The sequence below is a fragment of the Colletotrichum siamense genome, assembly GCF_013390195.1.
Source record: "Colletotrichum siamense strain Cg363 chromosome Unknown KSG_Cg363_contig01, whole genome shotgun sequence".
Lineage (NCBI taxonomy): Eukaryota > Fungi > Ascomycota > Sordariomycetes > Glomerellales > Glomerellaceae > Colletotrichum > Colletotrichum siamense.
This window is the reverse complement of record NW_023501014.1, coordinates 1,652,942-1,676,860: the sequence shown is the minus strand read 5'-3', so window position 1 is coordinate 1,676,860 and position 23,919 is coordinate 1,652,942. Positions and strand designations below refer to the sequence as shown.

Genomic DNA, 23,919 nt, shown 5'->3' with positions numbered 1-23,919 from the left:
GAAGCTCGTCGAAGAACTGATTCCAACGCCTTCGAAGATCTATGAGGCGTTTACCAACAGAGAGGAGGGTGTAATGCTGGGGCCCGATGGAGGTTGACACTGAACAGCCTTACATGGGCATTGACCTCAAAGAGTCAGACTTAGAAGAGGTTATTCAGCAGTTCTTGTCAGGATGGCATAAAGGATCCTGATAAAGCGGGTGAACTGGTGCAAGAGACGAATGTTGAAAATGGTCTCATCCACATCAATCTGGTACCAGTGAGTAGTATGTTCTCGCAAATTCGCTTTTGATTACTAACTATGCATAGATGATTGTTTATAAAAGGTCGCGGGCCCTTGAACCCGAAACCCTGCTCATCTAGAGAGGTCATCGATCATCGCCTATTACCGGGTTTCAGGATCTGTTACAGTTGCCCGCCTTCTATCTCGTCTTCATGTTATTTACGAAGATTTGACCTGTTTACCCCCCTCCCCCGGCGCCTTCTAACATGCCAAAGTCAGAAATGGACAGGTGCTGGGGTGGCGCGCCATTGCATCGCCGACCCTATGGGTTACGGCAAGACACTCACTACGATCATGACTACGATGAGACCGAAGGGAATGCCTTACCAAGGCCCTGTATGGATTATAGTGCCGAAAACGCTCGTTCCCCACTGGGAGGAACAGTTTTCGTGCTTCGAGCCGGTATGTGAGGCAAATATGTGATCGAACGAAAGTTACTGACAGTGTCCTGTAGGTGGATCGCCCGTCGGTGTTTGTTTTGACAGACAAGGACATGTCAGCGCGCGAGCTGGCTGAGGCCAAAGATGATTTCATCATCATCACTCCGCAGTACCTGAGCGCCCGGTATCTGGAATGGCAAGACGCCACTCAACAAGCCCGATCCGGTCTATATATCCTCGGCAGACCAGTAGCCCGAAGACAAACATCGTCCAGGTTATGGCAGACGAACTGTGTCTTCGACATCGAATGTTGGACATCCCTGGGCCTTCACTTTCCCTTCGCCATCTTCGACGAGGTACACGGAGCGAAAAATCCCCATGCGATCATCAACAGGGCATCAGCGGCGCTCGACGCCAGGGCGAAACTTCTGGTCAGTGGAACTCCTATGAAGAACAGAGTCTTCGATGCCTTTGGGATTCTCAAGATTCTGCCCGGATGCCCCTTCGCGACGGAGAATGCGTTTTTGCGAGTCCTCAGTGTCAACCCAAAGGCGCGAGGGCCGCCGAAATTGCGATTGAGAAGACTTGCCCAGATTCTCGACGCATGCACGATCGTCTGCCCTCACGAGGCCCTGAATCTTCCAGACCTCGTCGAGCACACAGTCGAGGCCGAACTCCTAGACGAAACGGTCCTCGACATCGCCATGATCGCTCACCAGTTCCACCGTCTCGCGGTAATCTCTGGAGGGGGCCGTCGGCGAAGACCCCAGAATACAGGACATGGCGCCGCCCTTTCTTACGCCACCCGTGCAAGACTGATGGCGACCTCCCCTATCTTTAACCGTCCAAGCCCAAGTCAAGAGAAAGACATGAGGTCGACAAGGGAGAGGTTCGGAGAATGGTGCACCGAGAAGGGCCACGACAAGCTGACGATCGCGCGCAACCCGGATTTGCTCCGTGAGTTTGCGCAATCCGTACAGAGGAAGAAGTGAGATGAGCGCGAGAAGGATCCAGAATGGAACCCAGAGGTCGGAGACGTCGACGAGGAAGATGAAGTCATCGGTCCCGACGATGCAAACCTTAACGACAACCCACGTCGTGCAAGAAACCGCCAACTTTGGCTCTCGCATCTCGATACGGAGTGGGAGAAGGAACTTGATTGGTTTGTGGAACCGTAAGAGTCCCCGGCTCCAGGCCATTCAGAATATCGTGGTGCAAATCGAAGAGATGGAAATCGACGAATCGAGCAACGAAGTTAATCCAGATATTCATGGTATTTTCCGAAGGGGTGCACGAACTGGACCTTATTGAAAGGTTTTTTCAGTGGCAATTCGAATGGGACTCCAAAGTGTTACGTTTCGATGGTACGCGTTCGCCTGAAGAACGAGAGGATGTGCGACGCAGATTTCAACACAAGAAGGAACGCTCTATCCTTCTCGCCACAGTGGGCGCAGGAGGCCAAGGCATCAGCCTTACGACATGCCACCACGTCGTCCTCATCCAACCTCTTTGGATCTTAGCGGAAGAGAGACAGGCAATCGCTCGCTATCACCGGCAAGGTCAGGCACAAAAGGTGCACGTATGGAGGCTTAGGTCATCCGGATCTGTCATGGAGATGCACATTCTGGACAAAGCGGAAGTGAAGGATGCCGAAGTTGAAGAGGTAATGAATCAAATACAACGACCAACCTTTTCCCTCTTACGCCGATACATCACGCCCTGCCTGCGTTTCGAACGGGACATCCTGCGAACTCAACACACACTTCCATCTTCGCTTATCATAACGCGTTCAATGGAACCCGATGCATGGCATTCCCAGACACGTGTTCAGCTCCCTCCTCTGCCCAAAAACACATGCCGAAATTCTTTTTCCAGACGCAGAATCCAAAAGTGCGAGCCTTTCCAGCTCGGCGGTATTGGCGAAGGCGGCCCACAAGTCACTTCTTATGCTATTCTCCCCATCTCTCTTCAAAGTTAACACGGCTTAATATTCAGCATCACTATTCAACATCGCCTGAGCCGCAAGCACACAAACGCATACGCTCTGTCACGTCTCTCTATCAGCGAGCTGTTGCCCTACATTAGCATCACGGAAGGTGAAGACACCTACGTTTGAGTCACGCAATCTGCCATAACCAAGATGCGGCAGGCCAGTTCATCGAAGCCCAGCGTGGAACATATTCAACATCGCCCAAGCCGCAAGCATATCAACTTATCCGCTTGTCACGTCTCCCCGTGAGTGAGCTGGCTCTCAGACTCTTCATCTCTTTTTATCAACCTTGGCAAAAGCTGAGTCAGAGACTCTATCTCTTACCTTTTGCAGAGTCGCGATTATTTCTCGAAGGTTCAACTGGCCTGTCGTGGGGGCCATGTCCAGTGCTACGTAGCCACAACTTCTTGAGTTCTGTCTATGCCCTACACTGGCATCACAGAAGATGAAGACAGCGACGTTCAAGTCCCCTGATCTGCGACAGCCGAGATACGACCAGCCAGTCCATCGAAACCCAGCCTGGAACAACCCACGCGAAGAGTATTTATCGTGACAAGAGCACAAGCACCGCCGCCAACCACCTGTGAGACAAGAGGTCACTCTTGCGAATCCAAAACCTCAGAGGCGGGAGACCAATCTCGCGGATCGAGAGCCTGCAAGGTAGGAACCCAGCCTCACAATCCCAGGACCAGTCACAACCATGCCCTCGAACGACACAGTCACAGCTAACCTGGTCATCTCAGACAATTTGCCCGACCGCATACGAGACTCGTTTTTTCAGTCGTCTAGCGAAGTCTTTCCTTTCACCTATGAGACATCAACCTACGAATGTCGGCGAACGACAAAGTCGAATCCAGCAAGAAGTATGGGAAGCCTGCCAAATCTCGCTGATGAGATGAAAATCTACGACGACGACAATCACAGATCGCCGCCTAAGATCGAGAAAGGCGACTTCGTTTACATGAAGCTCGTGAAAAAGGGAAACCCAACATACCACCTGGACAGCTAGACCAAGTTCTCTCGCAACCGCTAAGGCCCATTCGAAATCAAACTCAACCACCGCTGTGCTTCAGATGCGATTTCGAGATCTCCATCAAGAAGCTCGAACCGGTGCGCAGATCCGTACGCCAGGCTCTGCAACCCACCCGGTCCTGTCCAGCAAGGCGGCGAAGACAAGTTCATCAAGAGCGTCAGTCATAACATCCGCAACGGCAATCTACACTACCATCGGCTACCCAGAACCGACTTGGCAAGAGTCTACACTATGACAAGACGCACTCCGCTCAGTGTGCCACTATGAAACGCCTTTGACGATGTTCATAGTGAACCCTGGAGGATAGATATGCGGCACGAAGTACTGTGTTGCAGGTGGAGGAGTGTCCATCAGGAAAGAAGCAGCACAGCGTTCTTTCCCGACCTTTAGATCCACGCCTTTCACGGAGCAGGGAAGTCAGTCGCAGGCATCCCTGATTTCGGCCTCGTCCGCCAACAACAACAAAAATTCTCACCTTTCCCCCTTCCCTCTCTTGCTGTTCTCGAGCGCTCTTGCCAGAACGATCTTACTCTTCAACTCTTCGACCAATCACTGATTTTTCTGACGACAACCACCCGCCTGGACCCACCCACCGACCTACAAACGCTTCCCGCCTCACCTCGACCACCACCCACCGTGGTTTTGTTTACCTCTTTCTTCCTCCCGCCTACCTTACCTTACCTTACCTACCTTGTTTTTCCCTCTCTCTTCTAACCATCCATCTTCTTGTTTCGATTCCCAAACTCTTCACTACCCAACGCGAATTATCAACGCGCAATCACTTCCGCCGCTCACACGAACAAGCTCGACCACTACCCATTTCACTCTCACAGACACCCTCCCCCCATTACATCAACATCATGGTTCAACACTTGAGACCCCGCGCTCTTTCCTTCTCCGGCCACGAAGGCCTCATGGAGTCTGATGAACCCGCTCGCGCCCGAAGTGTCAGCCAGCTCACAGAGGGACCCTCTCAGGAACGCCCTGTGACCTCTCCTTGGGCCAGCTACCAGCTTCATCAGGCCATGATGCATCAGCCTCAGGACGTTGGCCCCCGATTCGGCAATGTCGACTACGTTCATCCTCGCTCTCCCATGGTTTCTCATTCACGCTCACCAGACTTGGAGAATGCCGACAATGCAGACTTTGAACCTCTCATGAAGTCTCCCACTGTGTCGTACAAGTATGATTTTCAGTTCGGAGAGACGGATGACGAGATTAGAACCTTCCTCCGAGATGTTCAACACTCGAGACCCCGCGCTCTTTCCTTCTCCGGTCACGAAGGCTTCATGAAGTCTCATGAACCCGCCCGCGCCCGAAGTGCCAGCCCGGCCTTTGGCGAACCTGAGCCCATCCGGCCTGACCCCTCCGTTTCAGTCTCTTCGTTTACATCTGCCCTCGAGAGCCTTGGTGACGCAGACCTTGAGCCGCAGATGAGTGCTCCTATCATCACGCAGAAGATGGGTATCCGGTGGGGGGATAACGATGATGAGGTCGCCGATTTCATCCGCGCCAACGAGAAGAAGAAGGCCTCTGAGGCATCTGACGCCGACCACCACGACCAGGTCTCCCTGTCTCCCGAGCAGCCTGGCAGCAAGAAGTCCTCCTTCGACGCCGACCATGACGACCAGGTCTCACTGTCTCCCGAGCAGCCTGGTAGCAAGAAGTCCTCCTTCGACGCCGACGATCACGACCAGGTCTCGCTGTCTCCCGAGCAGCTTGGCAGCAAGAAGTCCTCCTTCGTCGCCGACCATGACGACCAGGTCTCACTGTCTTCCGAGAAGCCTGGTAGCGAAGCTGGCACTGACAACAAGACCGAGTCTGACGTCGACATGGAAGATCAGTCTCAATGACAGAGAAATCCCGGATCAGTCTGATGATGATGCTGCCCCCGATGGACAAGACAGCCCCGACGACACGACCAAGGATGCCTGAGCCAACGTTAGCGATGATGATGCCTGGCCATCTGGAAACAAAAAGAAGGTGATTGAGTACACCAATAATATCGATATTGGACATGTCTGGGACCCGACTCGAGGCAACCAATCGGTCCCAAACTTCCGCCACGTTCCCATTAACGAAACTAGCGTCGCCGTGTCGAGATGTTGCATGCGTACACGCATCGCGGACTTACAATTGCTTTTGCCCGCTTCAACATTTCACTGGAGGAGTTGGGATCACGCCCCAGTGCTCAGATTGTCGTCTCTGTCGTCGTCTCTGTCGTCGTCTCTGTCGTCATCTCTGTCGTCATCTCTATCGTTATCTCTGTCGTCGTCTCTGTCGTCGTCTCTGTCGTCGTCTCTGTCGTCGTCTCTGTCGTCGTCTCTGTCGTCGTCTCTGTCGTCGTCTCTGTTGTCGTCTCTACCCGTCTCCGTCGCCGTCTCCGTCTCCGTCCATCGTCGTCGTTTATCGTCGTCGTCTACTGTCGTTTCTACCCCCCGTCTCTGTCACCGGCCTGGTTGAACTATACACTCCTGATTATTGACATCTTTCGAAGTATAGCATACTGATGCAGATTAAATGGAACGAACCATCGTGGCTAAATGGTCAGAGGAGCTCAACGCCCAGAGCAGCATTCCCAAGCATTCCTGGGGGTGTACGCTATGCTTTCGTCTACGAGCTGATTCGCGCCTTCTTCCATCAAGTCTTTCAACCGGATGGCTTGGACCGACTCCGTTTTCGGCTCGTCTGACCTTGAGATGTATCACGACCCTACCACCATTCGACGAGCTAACTTTTACACGTTCGTCGCCGTGTGGGCACAGCGGCTGAAGGAGGAGGAATACGCCTCCACGATAGCGCCTTGGGAGGACTACCTCGTTGACATGGCTGAGACCTTCTTGCCGACACTCGCACGTGGGAGGAAATGCTGTCGGAGGAGACCATCCTTGCTGTGGCCAAGAATGTCAGCGATCGAGGTCGAGGTCGCCGGGAGCAGCGAGGCCAAGAAGCGTGTCCTGGAGCGAAATGCAATTAATGCCACCGTCTCTGCCGATTCTCCGTCTGAGTCCACGACTTCAACCAGCCCTGAGGAGGACGAGGTTGACGAATTTTACGACCACGAGACTATGCGCGAGGTTGGGACGCTTGACCGAGATCTTGACGCCATCCGGAAAGAGTTGGCGCGTGGAGAGGATTTTGAAGTTGAGGAGGTGGACGATGAGGAGACTGTCGTCAGTGGCCTGGAGCCTATTATTGAGGAAGCTGGAGAGGGTCTGATGAAGGACACCGATGTGTCCGCTGTAGCCAAGCACGGCAGAGAGGAGTCGTCAGATGATAACAACTCACCCAAGAGGCAGAAGCGATAGGAGGCTCAAGCGAGGTGAACTCAGGTAGCCTAGCGGATGCATTTTCAGGACTGGAAATTGGGTCACAGGTCGGGGGGAGGGGCGTCACATGTAGGATATCGGGACTTGATTCCCTGCTCACAGATGGTATTATGCGTACAGGGGCCGGGGGCGGAACTCTACATATGGTCACTAATGGCATCGCTCAGAATTGCCGGGCCTCGAAGCATATAAATTACTTTGCTCATCTCTGTTATACGGCCTCTACTGTGACGTGGAACTTGTTGCTCGAAGTAGGATGAAGAAAGTGAGCTCGTGCACGTCTGAGTAAACATAAGATGTCCAGTGTCTCTAGGATTACCGTAGAGAGACCGCCTATTTTTCCTGTGTTATGCTGGCTATTTTTCCTGTGACTATAGTCTACTTCACCCTCGTTGTCCTCGTCATCGTTACTCCTATCGTCGTCGTCGTTGTCGTTATCGTTTCCATTGCTTCTATCGTCATCGCTTCTATCGTCATCGCTTCTATCGTCATCCCTTCTATCGTCATCGCTTCTATCACCATCGCTTCCGTTGTCCACGTCCTCGTCCTTGTCGTCGTTCTTGTCGTCGCTCCTGTCGTTGCTCTTGTCGTCTCTAAGAGGAGTTATTAAGTAAATAGGAAGTATAACCTGCTGGTTCGCTTTGAGTCGCTATGCACTCAGCATCAGTTCATTGCTGACGATAACCCCATCCAACAGCACATCTCATCGATACCACCGCTTTCCTTATCGCTACGAATTCCGGGTGATCTCAGCGCATGCCCGGTCACCGTGAGCATGTCAGACTCAGAATCAACACAATCCGTCCGAACCTCTGCACGCCGTGTTGCAATTTTGTGAAAAGCCCCAATCCTGATGACAGACGCTTTTCCCTTCTCGATGTCAAACTTGCCTTGCCTCATCCACGAGTCGTGGAAGGGCTAGAACGCGACGTCCACCCCTCCTGGCTGAGGGCAAAAGACTGCCCGTTGCTCCAAGCGGGAGCAAGTTGCCAAGCTCCCAGACCACTCGGCGAACAAGGGAATATTCATCATCTCCAGAATCACCGAAAAACACCAGCAACATGCCCAAGCCAAGTCTGATTAGTCTATGAACCAGCCGCCATAGCCCTCATCATGGTATTTTTACAAGTACACGAAGGTCCTTCAAGCGCCACCGGTGTCAACGGCAGCATCTCCATGGCATGAAAGATCTCTTTTTGATTTGTCTCTCTGTGTCGTGATAAACCTCCTCGCTCTAATCGTCAGCCGCTCCGTTACTCTTCCATCTTGTCGTCATCCTTCTTGTCCTCGTCATCGTCATCATCGCCCTCGAGAGCCTTCTTGGCTAACCGCTCCGCTTCCTCACGCAGCTCCTTGGGTACCTCCTCGTGACGGCCCTTGGTGGGGCCGTTCACGTCACTGATCCAGCTCATCTCAAGCTCGAACTCCTTGTCCTTGTTGTCGTCGTGGGCGACGTAGATGATGCGGGCAGCCTCCTTGACGGCCTCCTTCAGCGTCAGGCCTCCCTCAGCCAGGTCGAGCTTCTCAAGCTCGGCCTTGGCAGCCTGACGGCCCTTGCCGGTGGCGGCACCGTAGTAGCCCCAGTACAGACCTGAAGGCTCGATCATGTAGAGAAAGGGACCGCCGTGGGTCTTGGATTCGTCCTTGCCTCCGGCGCCGACCTTGGGGCCAGAACCGACCTCGCCGTCGACGGGAGACTCTTGGGAGGGGTCGAAGCCGCCGACGATGGCGGTGATACCGAAGGGGCGTACGGAGGAATAGAGGGTGTAGGCTTGGAGGTAGCCGCCCATGCGGGCAGCGAGGTCGGCGGTGGAGATGGGGGTCTTGAAGGTATCACGCCAGCCGCGGGCTTCTTCGCGAGCACGGTCGACGAAGTGGCGGCCGTCGGGAACCATGCCTGAGTAGACCTTGGAGATGTTAGCCGATATGCAAGTTTGTGCATGAGAAACGAATGGAGCTGGCATGAGGGGTCGTGTGCGTTTGCGGAGGGGTGCGGAAGCAAGGGTGGACTTACAACACCGAGATGTCTGTCAATGGTGGCAATGCGCTTGTTGGCGTTGGGCTTCCATAGCTTGGAGGTGATGATCTTCTCGACGGCGAGAACGACACCCTCCTTGCAGCGGATACCGATGGATGTGCCGCCGTTCTCGACTGCCTTCACGGCATACTCGACTTGGAAGTTACGACCATCGGGGGAGAAGATGGAGTTGCTCAGGTCGTAGCCTGTGCCTATCGACGTCTGCCATGGGGTGACTGGTTAGTGAATGCTGCGCTGGTTGTCGTTGTGGCGGGATGGTGATAGCTCCCAACATCCCGGTCGTCCAGCTCCGGGCCAGGACCTGGCAAGGGCAAGCTTACCATTGTGAATTAGAGAGGGGGATTGGGTATTTGAAATGTGGCTGGCGTGGATACGTAGGGAGGGACTCGGCCGTCGTGATCGGAGGAGGTGAGGTGCAGGTCGTGATGTCGGTCGTGTCGCTTTCGGGTGGTGGTGGATGACGATGCGGGACGTTGAATGGAATTGGGGAATCTGGAGCCTTGAGATCTGAGCTTCAGGCAACCTGAGAGCTGCGTGTTGCTGCGCGAGGTCGACGGCGAGGCTAGACGTAGGGGTGCCTCAGGTTGAAAGCGGGAGGGAAGCCTGGGGCGTGGCTAGAGGCAGCTTGGGAAGGGGTGAAGGAATCAATTCAGCCACAGCCACGTGTGGCTGGAGCTGAGGCTTGACTTCAAGATTAGATAAGCTCCGCAGCGTTGTTCACGATGGAAGCTGCAGGGGATTTCAATATTTTTAATCATCACCTACCCCACCATCCCGCACTCACGGGCAGGTTGAACCTGCAGTGGGCTGCAGGTGCCAGCAGCAATGGAGGGGTTGCGACGGAGGGGCATCACCTCAGCATTCTTTTACGGCAGGCACATCGCGAGGTGCGGCACCCAAGTATTCGGGTCGTGGTGTCATCGCGACGAGTGCGAAAGCTGCTTCCCCTTTCCATCCTCATTTCCTGTTGAAGAACCTCGACATGAATGCTCTGTCTGGCTCAGTGCTGAAGGGCTTGACAAATTCGCATCATGAGCCTGTCGCATTTCCTAGACACCGATAGTCCGGCATCCCAGGAGTCCAGGCCCGGATGGATTCCGGCGAAACATGTTGGGACGGGGATCTTTAGGAGCGGTGTGGACGCACCGGACTGGGCCTCGGGAAAGCCCAGGTGGTAAGGTTGAGCAGGCAAACGAAGTGTTGCTGAAATGCGCCGGTTCTTGGGAAGCAACAAGTGCCGCAAAAGACAGAATATACTTTTAGCAGGCCGATTCGGAACAGAGTCTGAGGGATGCCATCATCGTTTTCTGTAGAGAACAAAAGGCAGTCTGGGAGCGTACAGAGGGTGCATATGATGCCGGGTGGGCTCGCGTGTGTCACGGGAAACTGGTTTGATACCTCCGTGTCTTCCAGAAGCTGGGTTGACTGGTCGTGTCACCGATCCATTGGGCGACAGGCGCGGATCTGGAAGAGTGTATGTTTCAAGTCGACATGTCCTGCCGGCTGGCCAGCCGGACCTGCTCTTGTTACTTTAGCTGCATACATGGCCTCCATCTTTTTCCAGTCGGTCAGGTACCAAATTCACGGTGCAGCCTGGCAATCATGTCTTGCCGTGAATATCGGTATGGACGGTAAATGGTAGGATGAGCTATATTATGGACAGCAAACAGGCGGAAAACAGGGGCATCAGGCAGGCATTCCGGCCTGACGGGACAGCAGATTGGGCGTTAGCGCTATTGGTGGTGATAAATGATGAATGATGAGGTGGTGATGTGTGGATGCGCCATGTATGCGCCGGGCCTGGCCCCGGTCTGGCACCTGGCACGCCGCACCGGTCTGTAGGTCAGGTCAGTCATGTCAGGTCAGGTCAGGTCAGGCACCCGACCGCCAAAAGCCAAAGCGTTCATTCAGCGCATCTTCCCTCCCGCCCGTCTCTACCTTACTGCGTACTGGTATCTGCTGGTAGCGGAAAGATGAAGGGAAGGGCCGTCTGGCTACGGCCTGTGAATCTGCGTCACATTGCCCTGCCTGCGTCATGACCTTGCCTGCTAGTTGCCCCTCCTTCCTAATTTCCCCCTGCCAGGCCAGCCCGGCGTCCCTCGTCCCTCCCTCCAAGTGCCTCTGCTCCCCCCTCCTGCCCTCCACTTGTCTCTCCCCTCCTTCCCTACAAGTCCGAAAAGGGTTATGACTCTTCTTGCCATATAAAGTCCAAACCGCCCTCAACATTCTACAGATTCTTGTATTTTGCAAACTCAACGATTACCGGCTATTGCTACTGAAGAATCACAAACTGTCCCCGTTCCGTCGACCGTGTTACCGAACCGAACGAATCCCGCCGTCGCCGCCGAGACGTTCGACTTCTTGCAAACTCACCCCACCAGGCCACTGACTGCATCTGCACCGCTGACCTGTTGGCATCGCATCCGCGCCCCCCTTTCAACCCCAACCCTGCTTGCTGTCTTCCTGCCCAAGGGAACATCAAGACCGAACCAAACCCCCGACCGTTGCTTTTCAAGACCACTTTTCTTTCGTCTACCGAGTCTTCTGTTCGCTTTCTTATCACTACGAATATTCGTCTCCTGAAAAAATCGATTTCCCTCGAGTAAATAGCATAGCCAATATAAACAGTTTTGTTTTCCCACCAGACGCTGTCTCAAGCCACCCCGAGCCGAGCACCCCAAGAAGAAGAAGGAAGAACAAGCCAAAAGACAGCTATTTACTGTCTTCATATTTCGCCTACATTTTTACCTCTACAGCAAACAGTTTCACACCGAACGGCCTTCATTTCTGGCTTCTCCGCCAATTTCGCAACTCCCAACAAGGCAAGTCTTGCTCCCACGAGCCAACTCCGGCGCCGTCCGATCAAACGCCCCGGTCCCGCTTTCGGAGCCCCGCCGGGGTTTTGTCGGAGATGATCAACAACAGCAGCAACATCACGTCTTGCACAAGTTTCACGAAGAATATTTGCTAACAAACTCATAGGAAGATGGTTTCCTTCCAGCCCTCCATGCAGGTCCAAGACGACCTTGCAACTCTCTTTTCCCGCAACCTGACCTTCAACCCCGAGGTTCAGAGCCCGGCCCCTCTTAAGGTTGAGGAGGAGCTCAAGCAGCAGTCCCCAGACCCCGCCCCCGCCAATGCCGCACCGGCCCCCATTATCTACTCCATCTCCCAGCACTACACCCCCAACGCCCACATCGTGCGCCAGCAGCAACAAGAACCTCAGCACGAGGTCCAGCGCCCTTCCTCTGAACCTCCTCAGACTGAGCAGATCACCCCCGAGTTGGTCCTCGCCCAACATGGCGTCGACACTTCCGTTCTCTCCCCCGCCCAGTTCCAGCTCTTCCGAATCTCCGAGGAACCCCACCAGCTCCGTCTGATCGAGCTCTGGCGCGAGGCCCCGCCTACCTCGAGCAACGACAACCCCACCCTGGCATGGACCAGCACCACCCTTGAGCAAGAGGAGCAGCTGGCTCGCATGCGGTACGAGCGTATGGAGGCTGAGAGGCAGCAGCAGCAGCAGCAGCAGCAGCAAGTCATGAGCCTCGACGGAACCCAGATCCAGGCCGACGACAGTCGCTGGCTCGCAAGCTCCATCTCCCACCACGTCGAGCCCTACATGATGTCCGGCTACGAGGAGATGATGCGCCGTGAGCAAGAGCGCGAACAGCGCGCTCGGGAGCAGCAAGCACAGGAGCAGCGTGAGCGCGAACAAGCCGAGCTTCTCCGCTCTTCGGGCAACAACTACTCTCACTACGGCTCCGCCGTCGGCTCGTCGTACAAGCCGGCCACCGACCCCGTGTACAAGGGCTTCGGCGACGACTGGGCCCGGGAGCAGCAGATGCAGATGGAGAACCAGTACGGTGCCTACCAGGCATGGGGAGGCAACATGGAGGCGATGGAGATTTAATGAGCTGCGTACATATTATTATTAAGCATTCGTCAGCATGGCAGCGAAGGCATACACCGGCAGCAGATACCAGTTAGACTGCATGAAGGAACAGGAACGGATGGAAGAGTCGCGATTTTGGCACGCCTTTGGAGACCTTTTCACTTTTGTTGGCTCCGTTATGAATAGGCATTGAACGTATACCATTGGGAAGGCATGAGGAATGAATAGCGAGAAAATCAATTCAATTATCTTACGTTACGTTTCATGGGGCGACGAGCTTGAAGACAGGCGGGACGAATATGACAGTGATGAACATGATGATGCCAGTGATGGGGACAAAAAGGATAGGCCTGCAGAGGTATGTGTAGGAAAGAAACGAACGATGAGGATGGGCATGAAAGGGGTACTCGACGGAATTCACGCGCTTGACGTAGGCAATACCCAGAGGTACCGCCTTGACACTCACGTATTGCACTCGAAGTCGGTAAGTTGCTAAATGTGTTTTCATTCGGCAAGCATATATGCTCTATTCAACCACGTAAAATGATGTTGCCATCCCATGATCTCCCCCTTTCGTATCCACAGTCGTCAGACTTCAACTTGTGAGCCCCCTTTTTCCAATGGCTTCCTTTTCGGCCCCAGTAATAACAACAATCCTCATCCCATTATGCCCAATGTTTTTGGTTGAATACTAAAAAATGTTTTCGTCAAGTGGTATCTCGCTGTATACGCCGGGTATATGATATGGTCCATGATCGATTAAGTGTTTTTGTACTAATGCTTTTCATCCCAACAATCAAATCCGCCCGCCTGGATTCCCAGGGTGCTCCGTCATCCTGCTCGACAGCCACTGCGCCGAGTCCATGCCGCCGGGCACGTTGACCTGCCACACAGGCGGCGGGGGACTCGGCAGCGGCACATCTCCCGGCGACGGCGGCGCGAGGAAGCGGCTGTGGTAGCTGCTCGTGCGCGTCGCGCGGCTGTACCGGTCGTAGCGGCTGTTGCGCGCCGTCGTGCGGCTGTCGCGGTACGTGTCGATGTGGCTGACGCTGTCGCGGCCGGTGTAGGTGTTTGTGACGGCGACGCCGGTGGTTGCGGTCGTGAGGCTGGAGATGCGGCTCGCGCGCGGGTCGTTGTTGTTGAAGCCGCCCCATGTTGTTGAGGACTGCATCGAGTCGCGGGCGTTGGGGTTGTTGCCGGGCGGCGTGAAGCCCATCGAGAGGGCGGACATGCGCGGCGAGACCCAGTTGAGGGTCGGGGCGGTGGAGGGGACCATGGGGGAGAGGTGGAGGCCGTCTTCGAGGTCGGAGGGCTCTTCGTGCGTCTGCGGGTTGTTAGCATGGAGTGCTTCGAGCGTTGCTTGGTTAGGGAGATGTAGTACCTCGCGGGTCGGCGTCGGGGCGAGGTAGTGCCCGCCCGCGCCGTCTTCCCTGGGCGTCACGAGCCCTTCGCCGTCCTCCTCGTCGCTGCGTCTCCGGGGGTACGACAAGTCGAACGTCTTGCTCAGTCCGCTGCGTCTTGACGGGGCTGTCGATGTTGCCGCGTCGTCGCCGGGGTGGTGTATGCGAGGGAGCTCGGCCGCGTCGAACTCAGCTTGGATCTCGGCCTGGATGTTGGCTTCGATTTCTTCCAGGGGTGCGTCTACATCCGAGAGGCGGAAGCGAGCTTGTCGTGCGCGGCCGCCGGATTCGTCGCTGCGGACGTAGGACGGCTTGCCCTGCAAACGCTCGCGCCAGGCTACGGCGCGGGGGGCCTGGGACTTGAGGCCGGCGCGGTACCAGACGAGTTGCCAGAGAGGGCGGAGAGTGGCGAGGGAGGCGGCGGTGATGCCGATGCCGGGCTCGACGGTGCTCCAGAGGGCGACGTCGGTGGTCGCCCAGAGGAAGTCGTCGCCGTTGAGGAGGGTGGGAATGTAGACGGACCTAACGACGGTTGCGGCGGAGCCGATGGCCGCGAAGGAGAGGATGGCGAAGGCGAGGAGGCGGGTGCGCTTGGGGAGGGAGAGGGACCAGACGATGAAGAGCGGGAGGATGCCGAAGGACCAGTCGGCGAGGCAGTTGATGATGGACGCCGTCAGGGTCATGATGACGACGACGCGGTCGTTGAAGCACTTCCCTTGCACGCGGGGGGATTCCTCCCAGAAGGTGTTTACGGGGACGCACTGGAACGTGACCATGAAGAAATAGGTCGTGCCGAAGAGAACGGTGCCGAGCATGAGCACGCGCAGAATCCAGACGTGGGAGCGGCGGATGGAGACGCGGAGGAGGAAGTAGCCGACGGAGATTTTAAGGAGGCAGGTCGAGATTATGTAGAGGAGTTCGCAAATGTACCAGTACTGTGTTGGTTGTTAGTGAGGTGGGTTTCTCGGAGGGTGAAACGGGGAGAGGGGTTACCATGAGGGCATCACGGTTGGCTTCTTCCGTAAGATCTGCCCTGTGTCGTCCTGTGCCATAACGGACGCCTTGTATTTGCATTATCAGGTAGACGGTGAATAAGAGCTGTAAGCGGTGTCAGTCACATGTCAGGAGTTGTAAGCAATAAGTTTTGGCTTCCTACCATGAGCCCAATCATCAACTTGTCGTCGACGCCAAAGGAGCGTATGATCCATCCTCGACAGTATATGCGCAGGCCGACGACGCTCCAGCACAGCACAAAGAAGAGGACCGCGACGGCCAGCACTTGCCCGCTGCGATCCTCCATTCTGCCTGTGTCATCCACTGTTCCGTCTTCCCCTCTCTCTTTCTCTCGTCCTTCTGTCGTCTGCTTTTCTTGTGCTTGCTCTTCTTTTCACCTGGACATATTGACGGGGTTTTGGCTTATGATCGTCGGGATTAAGGCGACGGGCGGAACGTGATGTGCAGTGTGTGATCCGGGTGGGCGGGACGATGCCGGGGGGGCGATGGAGAAACGGGAGATGGGGTAGGAGAAGATGGGACCTGTCAGGGTCTGGGGTGGCTACCACTGGGTATACATATCATAAACGACGTGTGTAAGAGAGAGTGAGAGAGTGAACGAGCCAGCAAGCATAAGCGTGAGTCTAGCCACGCTCGGGTCTTCGGTTGGGAGGGAACCAGATTTAGGGGTACGTTAGGTCTGATATCTCGATTGAGCCGTGGCAGCAGGTAAGAATAGCCACCAGTCCATTCCCGGGACGCCAGAGCCGGGGAACGCCTCCGGCTTTGGGTGACGGTGGTATCCATACATCCATACGAGTTGGACGTGAATGATGGCGGGGCGGGTATCTGTTGTTCGCTCGTCCACCAGGAGCTGTCCACAATTTCCGACGCCCACCCTTCCGCTTCACTTGAAGAAACATCACACTCGTGGTGTATGAGTGTGGGCGGGAGTCAGGTCGCGAAGTCTATGAGAGTGACGCGCCCAATAGCCTTGAGATGCCTCTGAGGGCTGCATCCAGGCGTGTTTTGGAGAAGGAGAAAGGACGTAGCTACGTCTCCTTTCACCCATCCCACCTCCATCGCTCTGTTCCGCGTGCGCCCCTGGTGCCTTATTCCCAGGCACAAGAACAGCACCACATCCCCGCCAATGAGGATGGGCGAGTAGCGCAGGTTGCGCAGCTCGAGTGAGATAGGGTTTTCTGGCTAGCGGTCGAGTTGGCGTGGTTGACGACGTCGGCGAACAGACGCTAAAGCACCGCAGTAGCTCGAAGAAAAAAACACGACCCCCAACAGAGAAGCGTCAGGTAAACTGGATCAGGTCTACCGCGGAGCCTTTGGGACCCGGGCGACCATGCGGCTCGAGCGGTGGGCTGGTTGCTGTGCCTGGATCGTTCCGACTCTCTTGTTTACGCTCAAGCCTCCTTCTCCTTTGCAGGGAAAGAGGGAAGATCGACTCCAAGGCGGGGGCTCGCTTGGCGTTGCGTTTTGTTTCTTTTGGGTATAACGCCAGGAACGGCTGGTCTGTTTTTGGAATCAGCTAAGAGACGTTTCCCCTTTTTCCAGTGCCTTGTTTCAGGGCGATACTTGAAAGACGGTGTTTCTATTCGCTCGAGTATGATAAGAGAGTGAGCTGATGATGCAAGCCGGGCTGTGAATGAAGCTTGAATTGAATCTGGGTTTTTTTTTCTGCCTTTCCGGTGGGACGGAGCTGTCCATCGGTCGATGCCATGTTTATCTGACGTCGATCTTGATCCCTGGTAGAGTTCATCAAAACGTGTGAAGAAGAGGGGGATGAACCGCCCTGCGACACCTGCTGCACGCGCTATGCAATACGAGAGTCTTTGGATTTCAGTACAGCAAGGGAAGGGACGAAACATAGTTTGAGAGGTGCAGAGGAGGCAGGAAACGGTCTCACGCAGTTGTGATCACGGCCAGACAACTTGGAATGGAAGTTGCACCCGCCGGGCTGGGTCTAAACGCCGATCCGAAACCCGCAAGGTCAGTGTCGCCGCAGCACGGAACTGCGGAAAGGATTGCCCCGAGTTCTCTGCTTCCTGTCAGTCCAAGCACTCGCAGTAGTAGCCATGCGAAACTGGTGCCATCACGCGCATGAAGGGGGCCAGGAACGGGCCTTGCGTTAAACAAATATGCATTGATGGATGGTCTACGTGTATCTGTACGCGCGCGACAGAGAGCAAAAGATCAACAGCTTTCGTGATGCGTCATGCAACTTTCCGTCGTGTGTCTGGGCCTTCCGCGGCCAATCGTGGAGCCACACGAGCTGTCACGGCCTTGGCGACGATGCGCAACAGGAGAAAGGCTTGTCATGCTTTCCCCTCCGTCTTCCCCAGGCGCCCCCATCACCTCTTCTTGTTCTTGCGCTTGTTGGCCTTACCGGTCTGCGCGCCGCTAGCCTTGGCCTTACCAAGGGAGTCGGTCGACTTTTCCAGAAGTTCAAAGTCGTCAGCGGTTGAGTCGGAGCTGGGAGTGTGCTGGGCGTTGCCGTCGTCCGAGTCGAACTCCTCAGTCTCGAGTGCGACCTCCTCGGTCTCCTTGTTGAGAGCGCGGCCCACGGTGCGGTTGTAGGCCCAGACGGGGAGGCGGACGAGCGCGGTGTCGTGGATGGTGGGCTGAGGAAGCTCGTTGGGCTATTGTTCTTTGAGTTAGCATCACCCGAGATTTGGGCCATTGCGTAGCGGAGATTGTGCCTGTCAAGCTCTAGCTTGACACTACACGCGGCGATCAGAACTTACATCAAGCAGGAACTGCTCCACCTCGCCGTCCTCGTTCTCCTCCTCGAGGTAGACGTCGCCGACGGAGTCGACAACGAGGATCTTGCCGTTCTCAGCAACAACACGCTTCTTGGCTCCAGTCGGGCCGGAGGACTGGGCGACGGCGGCTTCGCGGGGAGTCGCGGTGCCGCTGCCGGCGGGCTTGCGGCCACGGCCCCTGCCCTCCTTAGCGGCGCCTTTGCGAGCGGCCTGCTCTTGCATGCGGCGCTCCTTGCGGTTCCTCGGGATGGGGGGCGCGTCCTCGTCGTCTTCGGCAGCAGCCGGGGCGGGCGCAGGGGCGGGAGCATCGTCGATACCGGGAATGTTCAGGTTGTCACCCCAAGCAGCATTGCGCGCAAACTTGATGTAGCGCTCCACAAAGTCTCTCTGGCGCTTCCATGACATGTACAGAGCAATGTAGTGGAAGGCACCGCCGGCGACGAGGAAGACTCCGAAGAGAACGGTGCCAAGACCGGGGCGGTAGCGGTTGTAGTAGTAGTTGGTGCCCTTCCAGGCGGGGAAGCCGTTGCGGAGGAAGTGGTCGTAGCGGTCGCGGTCAGGGCCGCTCAGGATGTTGCGCACGAGACCGAGACGGGCCTGGCGGTCGGAGGCGATCTTGACAGCGGCCTTGATCTCCTTCTGGGTAGGGGGCTTGGAGACATTGACACCGGGCTTCTTCTTCTTGTCCTTCTTGGCCTTGGCACGCTCGGCGATGAGCTGCTGGCGGACCTTGTCAGGGTGGAGGGAGCGGGAGATCTTGCGGTAGGCCTTGGTGATGTCGTCGATGGAGGCGCCGTTCTTGACGCCGAGGAGGTCGTAGAAGGTCGCGTCTGCATTGGGCTCGTGCGCCTTGATCTCATCACGGATGCGGAAGATCTCCCGATCTATTTGTGTCTCTTGTCAGCTTTTGTGTCGCACAATGGTGCTTTGTGTCTGCGGATGCAATTGTTTGCTCACCTTCCTTGCTCCAGGCCGCGGTCAAGGGCGACAGGAGGGCCAAGAGGCCAATAGACAGCACGCTGAACCTCATCCTTGCATAACCAGAACCAGCGTACTATGCCAAAGAGTCGACGAGATGCGGCACGGGGACGGCCGAAATATGGGAGAGTCTCGGTGTCGAGTCCTGAGGATGCCAGGTGTTATTAGCTTTAGCTTCTCGAATGGGGACGTGGGGAGCATGTGGCATGGAGCTGCCAGCGAAGCAACAACAACAGCATGGAACCACCAATCAAACAAAACGAACGTAACCTACCTCTCTGTCCTCTTGTTCTGTTTCCTCCAAAAGGGTTGACAAAAGACTTTGCCTCCCTGCGAATCCGAATGCTAAAGAGCAGAAAACTGGCTGCCCAGAGAAAAGAAAATTTTCCCGAGACTTGCAAATGGGAAATGTGGTCTCTTGGGCAAGGAGATCTCAAAGGAGATGGAATTTCCCGTTGGACAAGGGAACTTTTTTGCCTTCAACCGGGGGGCCAGTCGCAAAGGGTCGGCTGCTGCTGGTGCTGCGGCCCAGGGGACTCCCGTTTGCAAAAGAGACTCAAAGGAGAAGGTTCCGGACAGGGGTTCATGAATCGCACCAGTCCATCTTGGGCCTAGATTGATCCAGATCTGCTCCCTTAATTGTGCGGCCTATATGTCTTATGTAAGCCTCCGAACGGCGTGCCTCAACGTCCCTCGGTCAATGAGGTGAGGCTCGGTGAGATGGTCTGCAGTCAAGTACTCAACTCCTATTATCACCGACGGTACTGTTTTCACGACCTGCACAAATAGTCTGTCTCTTACACGATGTGCCCCAAAATATTTCTCATGGTCTGTATAGCGAACAAAAAACCCAAACAATATCCTCCACGCCCAAGTATCCCTCCTAAGTTTTCCAAAGAGAAGCCATTCTAAGATTGTGATGGCCCTCCATTCATCTGATGCTCAAAGAGCTTACTCCCCCACCACCACGATGGCTGCTCGAAACTCTTCGACACGTTGTTGAAGGCGAGATCTCGAAGATTTTCCGGGCCAAGCCTTTGATGCTCACGCAGCTTCGGCCGGAACTTGTCGCCTATCGGAGCCCGGCACAACAAGCATTTCCAACCCTGCGCCCACGTAGCATCGTCCTCGGAGACGTCCTCTTCGGCCCCGCGAAGCGGTCTCGACGCCAGCCACTGCTTGAGACACCGGGCCCCGACGAACGCCTTGCAGCACGGCATCTTGACGGGCTGGTGGAACGGCTGCGAGCCCCACGTGTCCGTACACACCGAGCACTGCGTCTGTCCCTGATTGATAGCCTCCTGCGGTTTGACCGCAAAGGCCTTGACGCCGCGGTCGGCCGCCTGGTTCCGGGAATTGATATCGTTCGCGATGATCCGCCTGTTGCGCCTGATCAACTTCACCAGGGCCGACGTCTCGTGTGCGGCGTCGTAGAGGTTCTCCTGGATCTCGCTCCTGCGAGCGAGCAGAGGCCAGTGGTTCTCGAGCTCGAAGACGCATTCCTGCAGCACATCCCAAGCGGCGAGGTCCGGGTCGAGGCACTCCGGCTTCTTATGCGACGGGTGCGACCTTGTCCGAATGGACGGGTAGGGGTTGAGGATGGCGAGGAGAGCGCCGCCGAGGAACATCATCACCTCCTCGTCAAGCCCTGCATCGTACGCGAGGAACATGAACATCCACTGCAAGAGCGTCTCGCGACGTAGAAGCGCCGACGGCCAGTTGTCCAGGTCCATCCACTGGACCCTTCGTGTGTGGAAGGTGGCGTTGTTGTACGGGTAGCTTTGCGAGACTTGGGGCCCCCGTTTGATTAGTTCCTCGTGGCAGTCGTCCCCGAGGTCTACGAGCCTGTCGTACCGTTTGGCACAGGCGTCGAAGTCGACGTCGACGTACTGCATCTGGTATTCGGGGAAGTCGCTGGCACGATACAGGCCGTAGATTTGTCGTGCTCTGTCGGTGACTGTCCAGTCTTCTGTGTAAACGTTGGTGGCTGCGTCGTATCTGAAGATACGCCCCATCCAGAATCGTTCGCGCTCGCCGCGAGGTATCTTGTCGATACCCTCAAGGACGGACTCCGCCTCGTTCTTTCTCAACGTGATGGCGGGGTTGACGCGCCACTCCTCCTTGGTCGAGGGGCAGTCGCACACATCCATGGCGTGTCCAACATGACTGAAGACCACTTTGCAGAAGGTCTCTTGCCAGCAAGTGTCGATGATCTGGCTCCATTCCAAGCTCTCGGAGGCGATGGGGTAAGGACTCGTCAAGATCCTGTGCATGAGGAGGAGGAGCCTGAGAATGTAATACTCCTTGTAGGCATCGAACCTAGCGGCCAGCTGCTGGTCGGGGTCGTTTTCCACCGGGATCTCGGGGTGTATGTTCCACTCGCCAAAGACGTCTTCTCGTCTCTCGACGTGAACGTCGATGTCTCCTTTGCAGAACGGGCATGCGGTGCCGATGTACTGGATCTTTTTCATGTTGTTGGAGAGCTCCTCGCATTGCCGATGATAATTATGGGAGCAGCGGATCCAGTTTGCCATCCAGTGGATGTGCTTGCCATTTGGGACCTGGTCTTGAGGATCCTCCCAATTTTCCCTGAATATGTTCTCTTCCTGGTTCACTAGATGGTGTGGGTGGCCGGAGGGGCTTGGCCTGGGGTGCGGGACTGTGAAAGCGTTTGCTGGCAGAGGTCCAAAGTCGGGTGCTTTGGGGCAGAAATATCTGCGCCATAATTGGATACACATTCTGATAACGATGACTGTTAACGCAGCTATACGATGTTTTTGCTGTGTAAAGATATACAAGAAGCTGCCGGTTGCAACGAATGTTAGAGTGATTATTGCGATCTGGAAAGACTGTTCGTCGTGGAGACATCTACCTGGCAGCCCATGAAATTTATCATATAGGCGGCGCCCAATCCGTGGCATAGACCAGCAATGCCTGTATGCTTGGATTGAAAGAAACTTCGACAATCGTCCTACCCGAAGCAGTTGAGTCTTTGAGTGTGAGGCTCATCATCCATGAACTTGGGAAAACAACAATAACCATAATGGAGAAAGAAAGCTTTGAGCAAGTCACGAAGGGATAATGTTGGACCGGATTTAGAATTATTACGGTCCCAACTAATCGAAAAAGAAGAGGACGAGTTCTGAATGTGCCCTTTCCCCATTGTTCATCGCTCCTGACGCTGCTTTGTCAACCTGCTTTGTCAACTAAACGCTCGGATAAGCGAGGCAGACGGAAGGAAACCAGTGGGATGGGGTGGTTGGTCGCGTCGTCGTTGACGCACCTTGCAAGTTATCCATGTCCAAATTTCATGCAATTACTCATGCGTGGCTTGACTACCTTACTCTATCTACCTCATTTAGAGCCTGTGTAGCTGAATATCGGGTCCCTCCTTTCGTGTCATTCTGGACGACCCCGGACCCACGCCTCTCCCGGCCCGGTGACCCACTACGGGACCGGCGATTGAGTGGTGAATTGCCTAAATCGGAAAACGTCAGTGAATCACTGCAGAACTATTGAAAAGCTTCACGCGAAGCCGTTGGATCTGATCGACATGCAACCAGGCTCTTGAAGTGACCCTTCAGCAACATATACGAAACCTCGGCCGAGTCGTCGAGGCCCAGATGTATCTGCTTCTTCTTTGTCATCTCGGCCTCAATCTCACTCGCCCGACGCTCAGCAGATCACGCTTTCACAAAGAATAACATGACAGCAGCCCCAATAATGGGTAAATCTCTGTCACATGGGCCAACAGATTCCGGTCCTCGGCCGAGTGGTCAACTATGAAGGGCCCCGACCTCCGCTGAACAAGGGCGTTGTTCAGTCTCGCGGCCATATCTCTCACCCCGCTGCCGCGACATTCTTCAGAGACCAAATATGATAAGTGACTTTTTGAATTTTTGATCTGCAGAGTATGAGCATAAATATCTGGCATCTTTTGGGGGAGTCGAACATAAAGACAGATCCAAAACACTCAACAGCAACATCATACACTTACCATCATGGTCTCCGCCATTCGCGAATTCATCGAAGAGTGCGTCTCAATCTTCCGCTGCGTCCACATTACTACCGATGCCCCGAGACAACGCGCGATGTCGCTGCCCATGATTCACTATCAGTACCCGCCGGAAACAACCTTGTTTAGGTGCAAGTCTTTCAACCAGGAGGTGCCACAGCGGGACCCAACACAGCTTCATCCAAGAAACATATCCACGGAGGCCGTAGTAGATGCGGAATATGTAATGGAGGCGAAATCTGTAATCGCGACGGAGGTCGACATCAAAGCTTCGGCTAATCTGCCTTACGATCCCCTTGCCCTGCACCCCGTCATTTTCAACGTTGACAACCCAGACCCCGAAGACGCTGAAGCTTCGGCCTCCTCGCCTCTATTACAAGGCGTAGAGAACAACGGAACAAACGGGGACTTTCACGAACGCTCGTTCCGCATGCGCATGGTAAGGAATAGCACCATCTTGGTTCCTACGTATCTGCCACCCCCTCGCCGTCTGCTGTCCTCGCCTCTTTACTCGATCGAGGAAAGGGACGAGCTAAGGAATTATCTTCGTGGCATGACTGGCCGAGAGCGCCTCGAGTAAGCCCTTCCATCGCGGATAAGGGTCTGGGATGGTGAGTCTGAAATGTTGGGTATAATTTGTCCCGTGATTTTCGGTCCTGGTAGTAAAAAAAGGAGGGAATTGATTAGTTGATAATACTGTTAATGCCAATGCAGAAAGTTTCACAGAAGTCACCTCGATGCTTTGCAATCTTCAAATAACGTAGACAACATCTTCTAGACATCAAAAAATCTATGATGCTCTACCAAAATCAGAC

General features: G+C 55.1%; 9 protein-coding genes across 9 annotated transcripts; 5 read left to right on the top strand and 4 right to left on the bottom strand.

Moving 5' to 3' along the window:
• Positions 1 to 546: 546 nt before the first annotated feature.
• Positions 547 to 1,654, top strand: CGCS363_v000410 (DNA repair and recombination protein RAD26; the record flags this gene model as incomplete). Its single annotated transcript, XM_036632259.1, has 2 exons — positions 547 to 684; positions 737 to 1,654. 2 exons carry the CDS (start codon positions 547 to 549, stop codon positions 1,652 to 1,654), a joined length of 1,056 nt encoding a protein of 351 aa, XP_036502310.1.
• Positions 1,655 to 4,545: 2,891 nt separating this feature from the next.
• On the top strand, positions 4,546 to 5,538 carry CGCS363_v000409 (uncharacterized protein; the record flags this gene model as incomplete). Its single annotated transcript, XM_036632258.1, has 1 exon — positions 4,546 to 5,538. One exon carries the CDS (start codon positions 4,546 to 4,548, stop codon positions 5,536 to 5,538), a length of 993 nt encoding a protein of 330 aa, XP_036501376.1.
• A 1,050-nt stretch (positions 5,539 to 6,588) lies between these two features.
• On the top strand, positions 6,589 to 6,993 carry CGCS363_v000408 (uncharacterized protein; the record flags this gene model as incomplete). Its single annotated transcript, XM_036632257.1, has 1 exon — positions 6,589 to 6,993. The coding sequence occupies one exon, from the start codon at positions 6,589 to 6,591 to the stop codon at positions 6,991 to 6,993; it is 405 nt and encodes a 134-aa protein (XP_036501599.1).
• A 232-nt stretch (positions 6,994 to 7,225) lies between these two features.
• On the bottom strand, positions 7,226 to 9,375 carry PRE10 (putative proteasome subunit alpha type-7; the record flags this gene model as incomplete). Its single annotated transcript, XM_036632256.1, has 4 exons — positions 7,226 to 7,607; positions 8,272 to 8,921; positions 9,029 to 9,253; positions 9,373 to 9,375. The coding sequence occupies 4 exons, from the start codon at positions 9,373 to 9,375 to the stop codon at positions 7,226 to 7,228; spliced, it is 1,260 nt and encodes a 419-aa protein (XP_036501372.1).
• A 2,663-nt stretch (positions 9,376 to 12,038) lies between these two features.
• CGCS363_v000406 (Reticulocyte-binding protein 2-like protein a) lies at positions 12,039 to 12,962 on the top strand (the record flags this gene model as incomplete). The annotated part of the gene is made up of 1 exon (XM_036632255.1): positions 12,039 to 12,962. One exon carries the CDS (start codon positions 12,039 to 12,041, stop codon positions 12,960 to 12,962), a length of 924 nt encoding a protein of 307 aa, XP_036501371.1.
• Positions 12,963 to 13,740: 778 nt separating this feature from the next.
• CGCS363_v000405 (uncharacterized protein) lies at positions 13,741 to 15,644 on the bottom strand (the record flags this gene model as incomplete). The annotated part of the gene is made up of 4 exons (XM_036632254.1): positions 13,741 to 14,268; positions 14,326 to 15,279; positions 15,338 to 15,442; positions 15,501 to 15,644. 4 exons carry the CDS (start codon positions 15,642 to 15,644, stop codon positions 13,741 to 13,743), a joined length of 1,731 nt encoding a protein of 576 aa, XP_036501374.1.
• A 2,056-nt stretch (positions 15,645 to 17,700) lies between these two features.
• On the bottom strand, positions 17,701 to 19,141 carry CGCS363_v000404 (putative J domain-containing protein; the record flags this gene model as incomplete). Its single annotated transcript, XM_036632253.1, has 3 exons — positions 17,701 to 17,988; positions 18,094 to 18,995; positions 19,069 to 19,141. 3 exons carry the CDS (start codon positions 19,139 to 19,141, stop codon positions 17,701 to 17,703), a joined length of 1,263 nt encoding a protein of 420 aa, XP_036501373.1.
• An 856-nt stretch (positions 19,142 to 19,997) lies between these two features.
• Positions 19,998 to 21,827, bottom strand: CGCS363_v000403 (uncharacterized protein; the record flags this gene model as incomplete). Its single annotated transcript, XM_036632252.1, has 1 exon — positions 19,998 to 21,827. The coding sequence occupies one exon, from the start codon at positions 21,825 to 21,827 to the stop codon at positions 19,998 to 20,000; it is 1,830 nt and encodes a 609-aa protein (XP_036501368.1).
• A 1,263-nt stretch (positions 21,828 to 23,090) lies between these two features.
• Positions 23,091 to 23,684, top strand: CGCS363_v000402 (uncharacterized protein; the record flags this gene model as incomplete). Its single annotated transcript, XM_036632251.1, has 1 exon — positions 23,091 to 23,684. The coding sequence occupies one exon, from the start codon at positions 23,091 to 23,093 to the stop codon at positions 23,682 to 23,684; it is 594 nt and encodes a 197-aa protein (XP_036501367.1).
• Between the last annotated feature and the right edge of the window lie 235 nt (positions 23,685 to 23,919).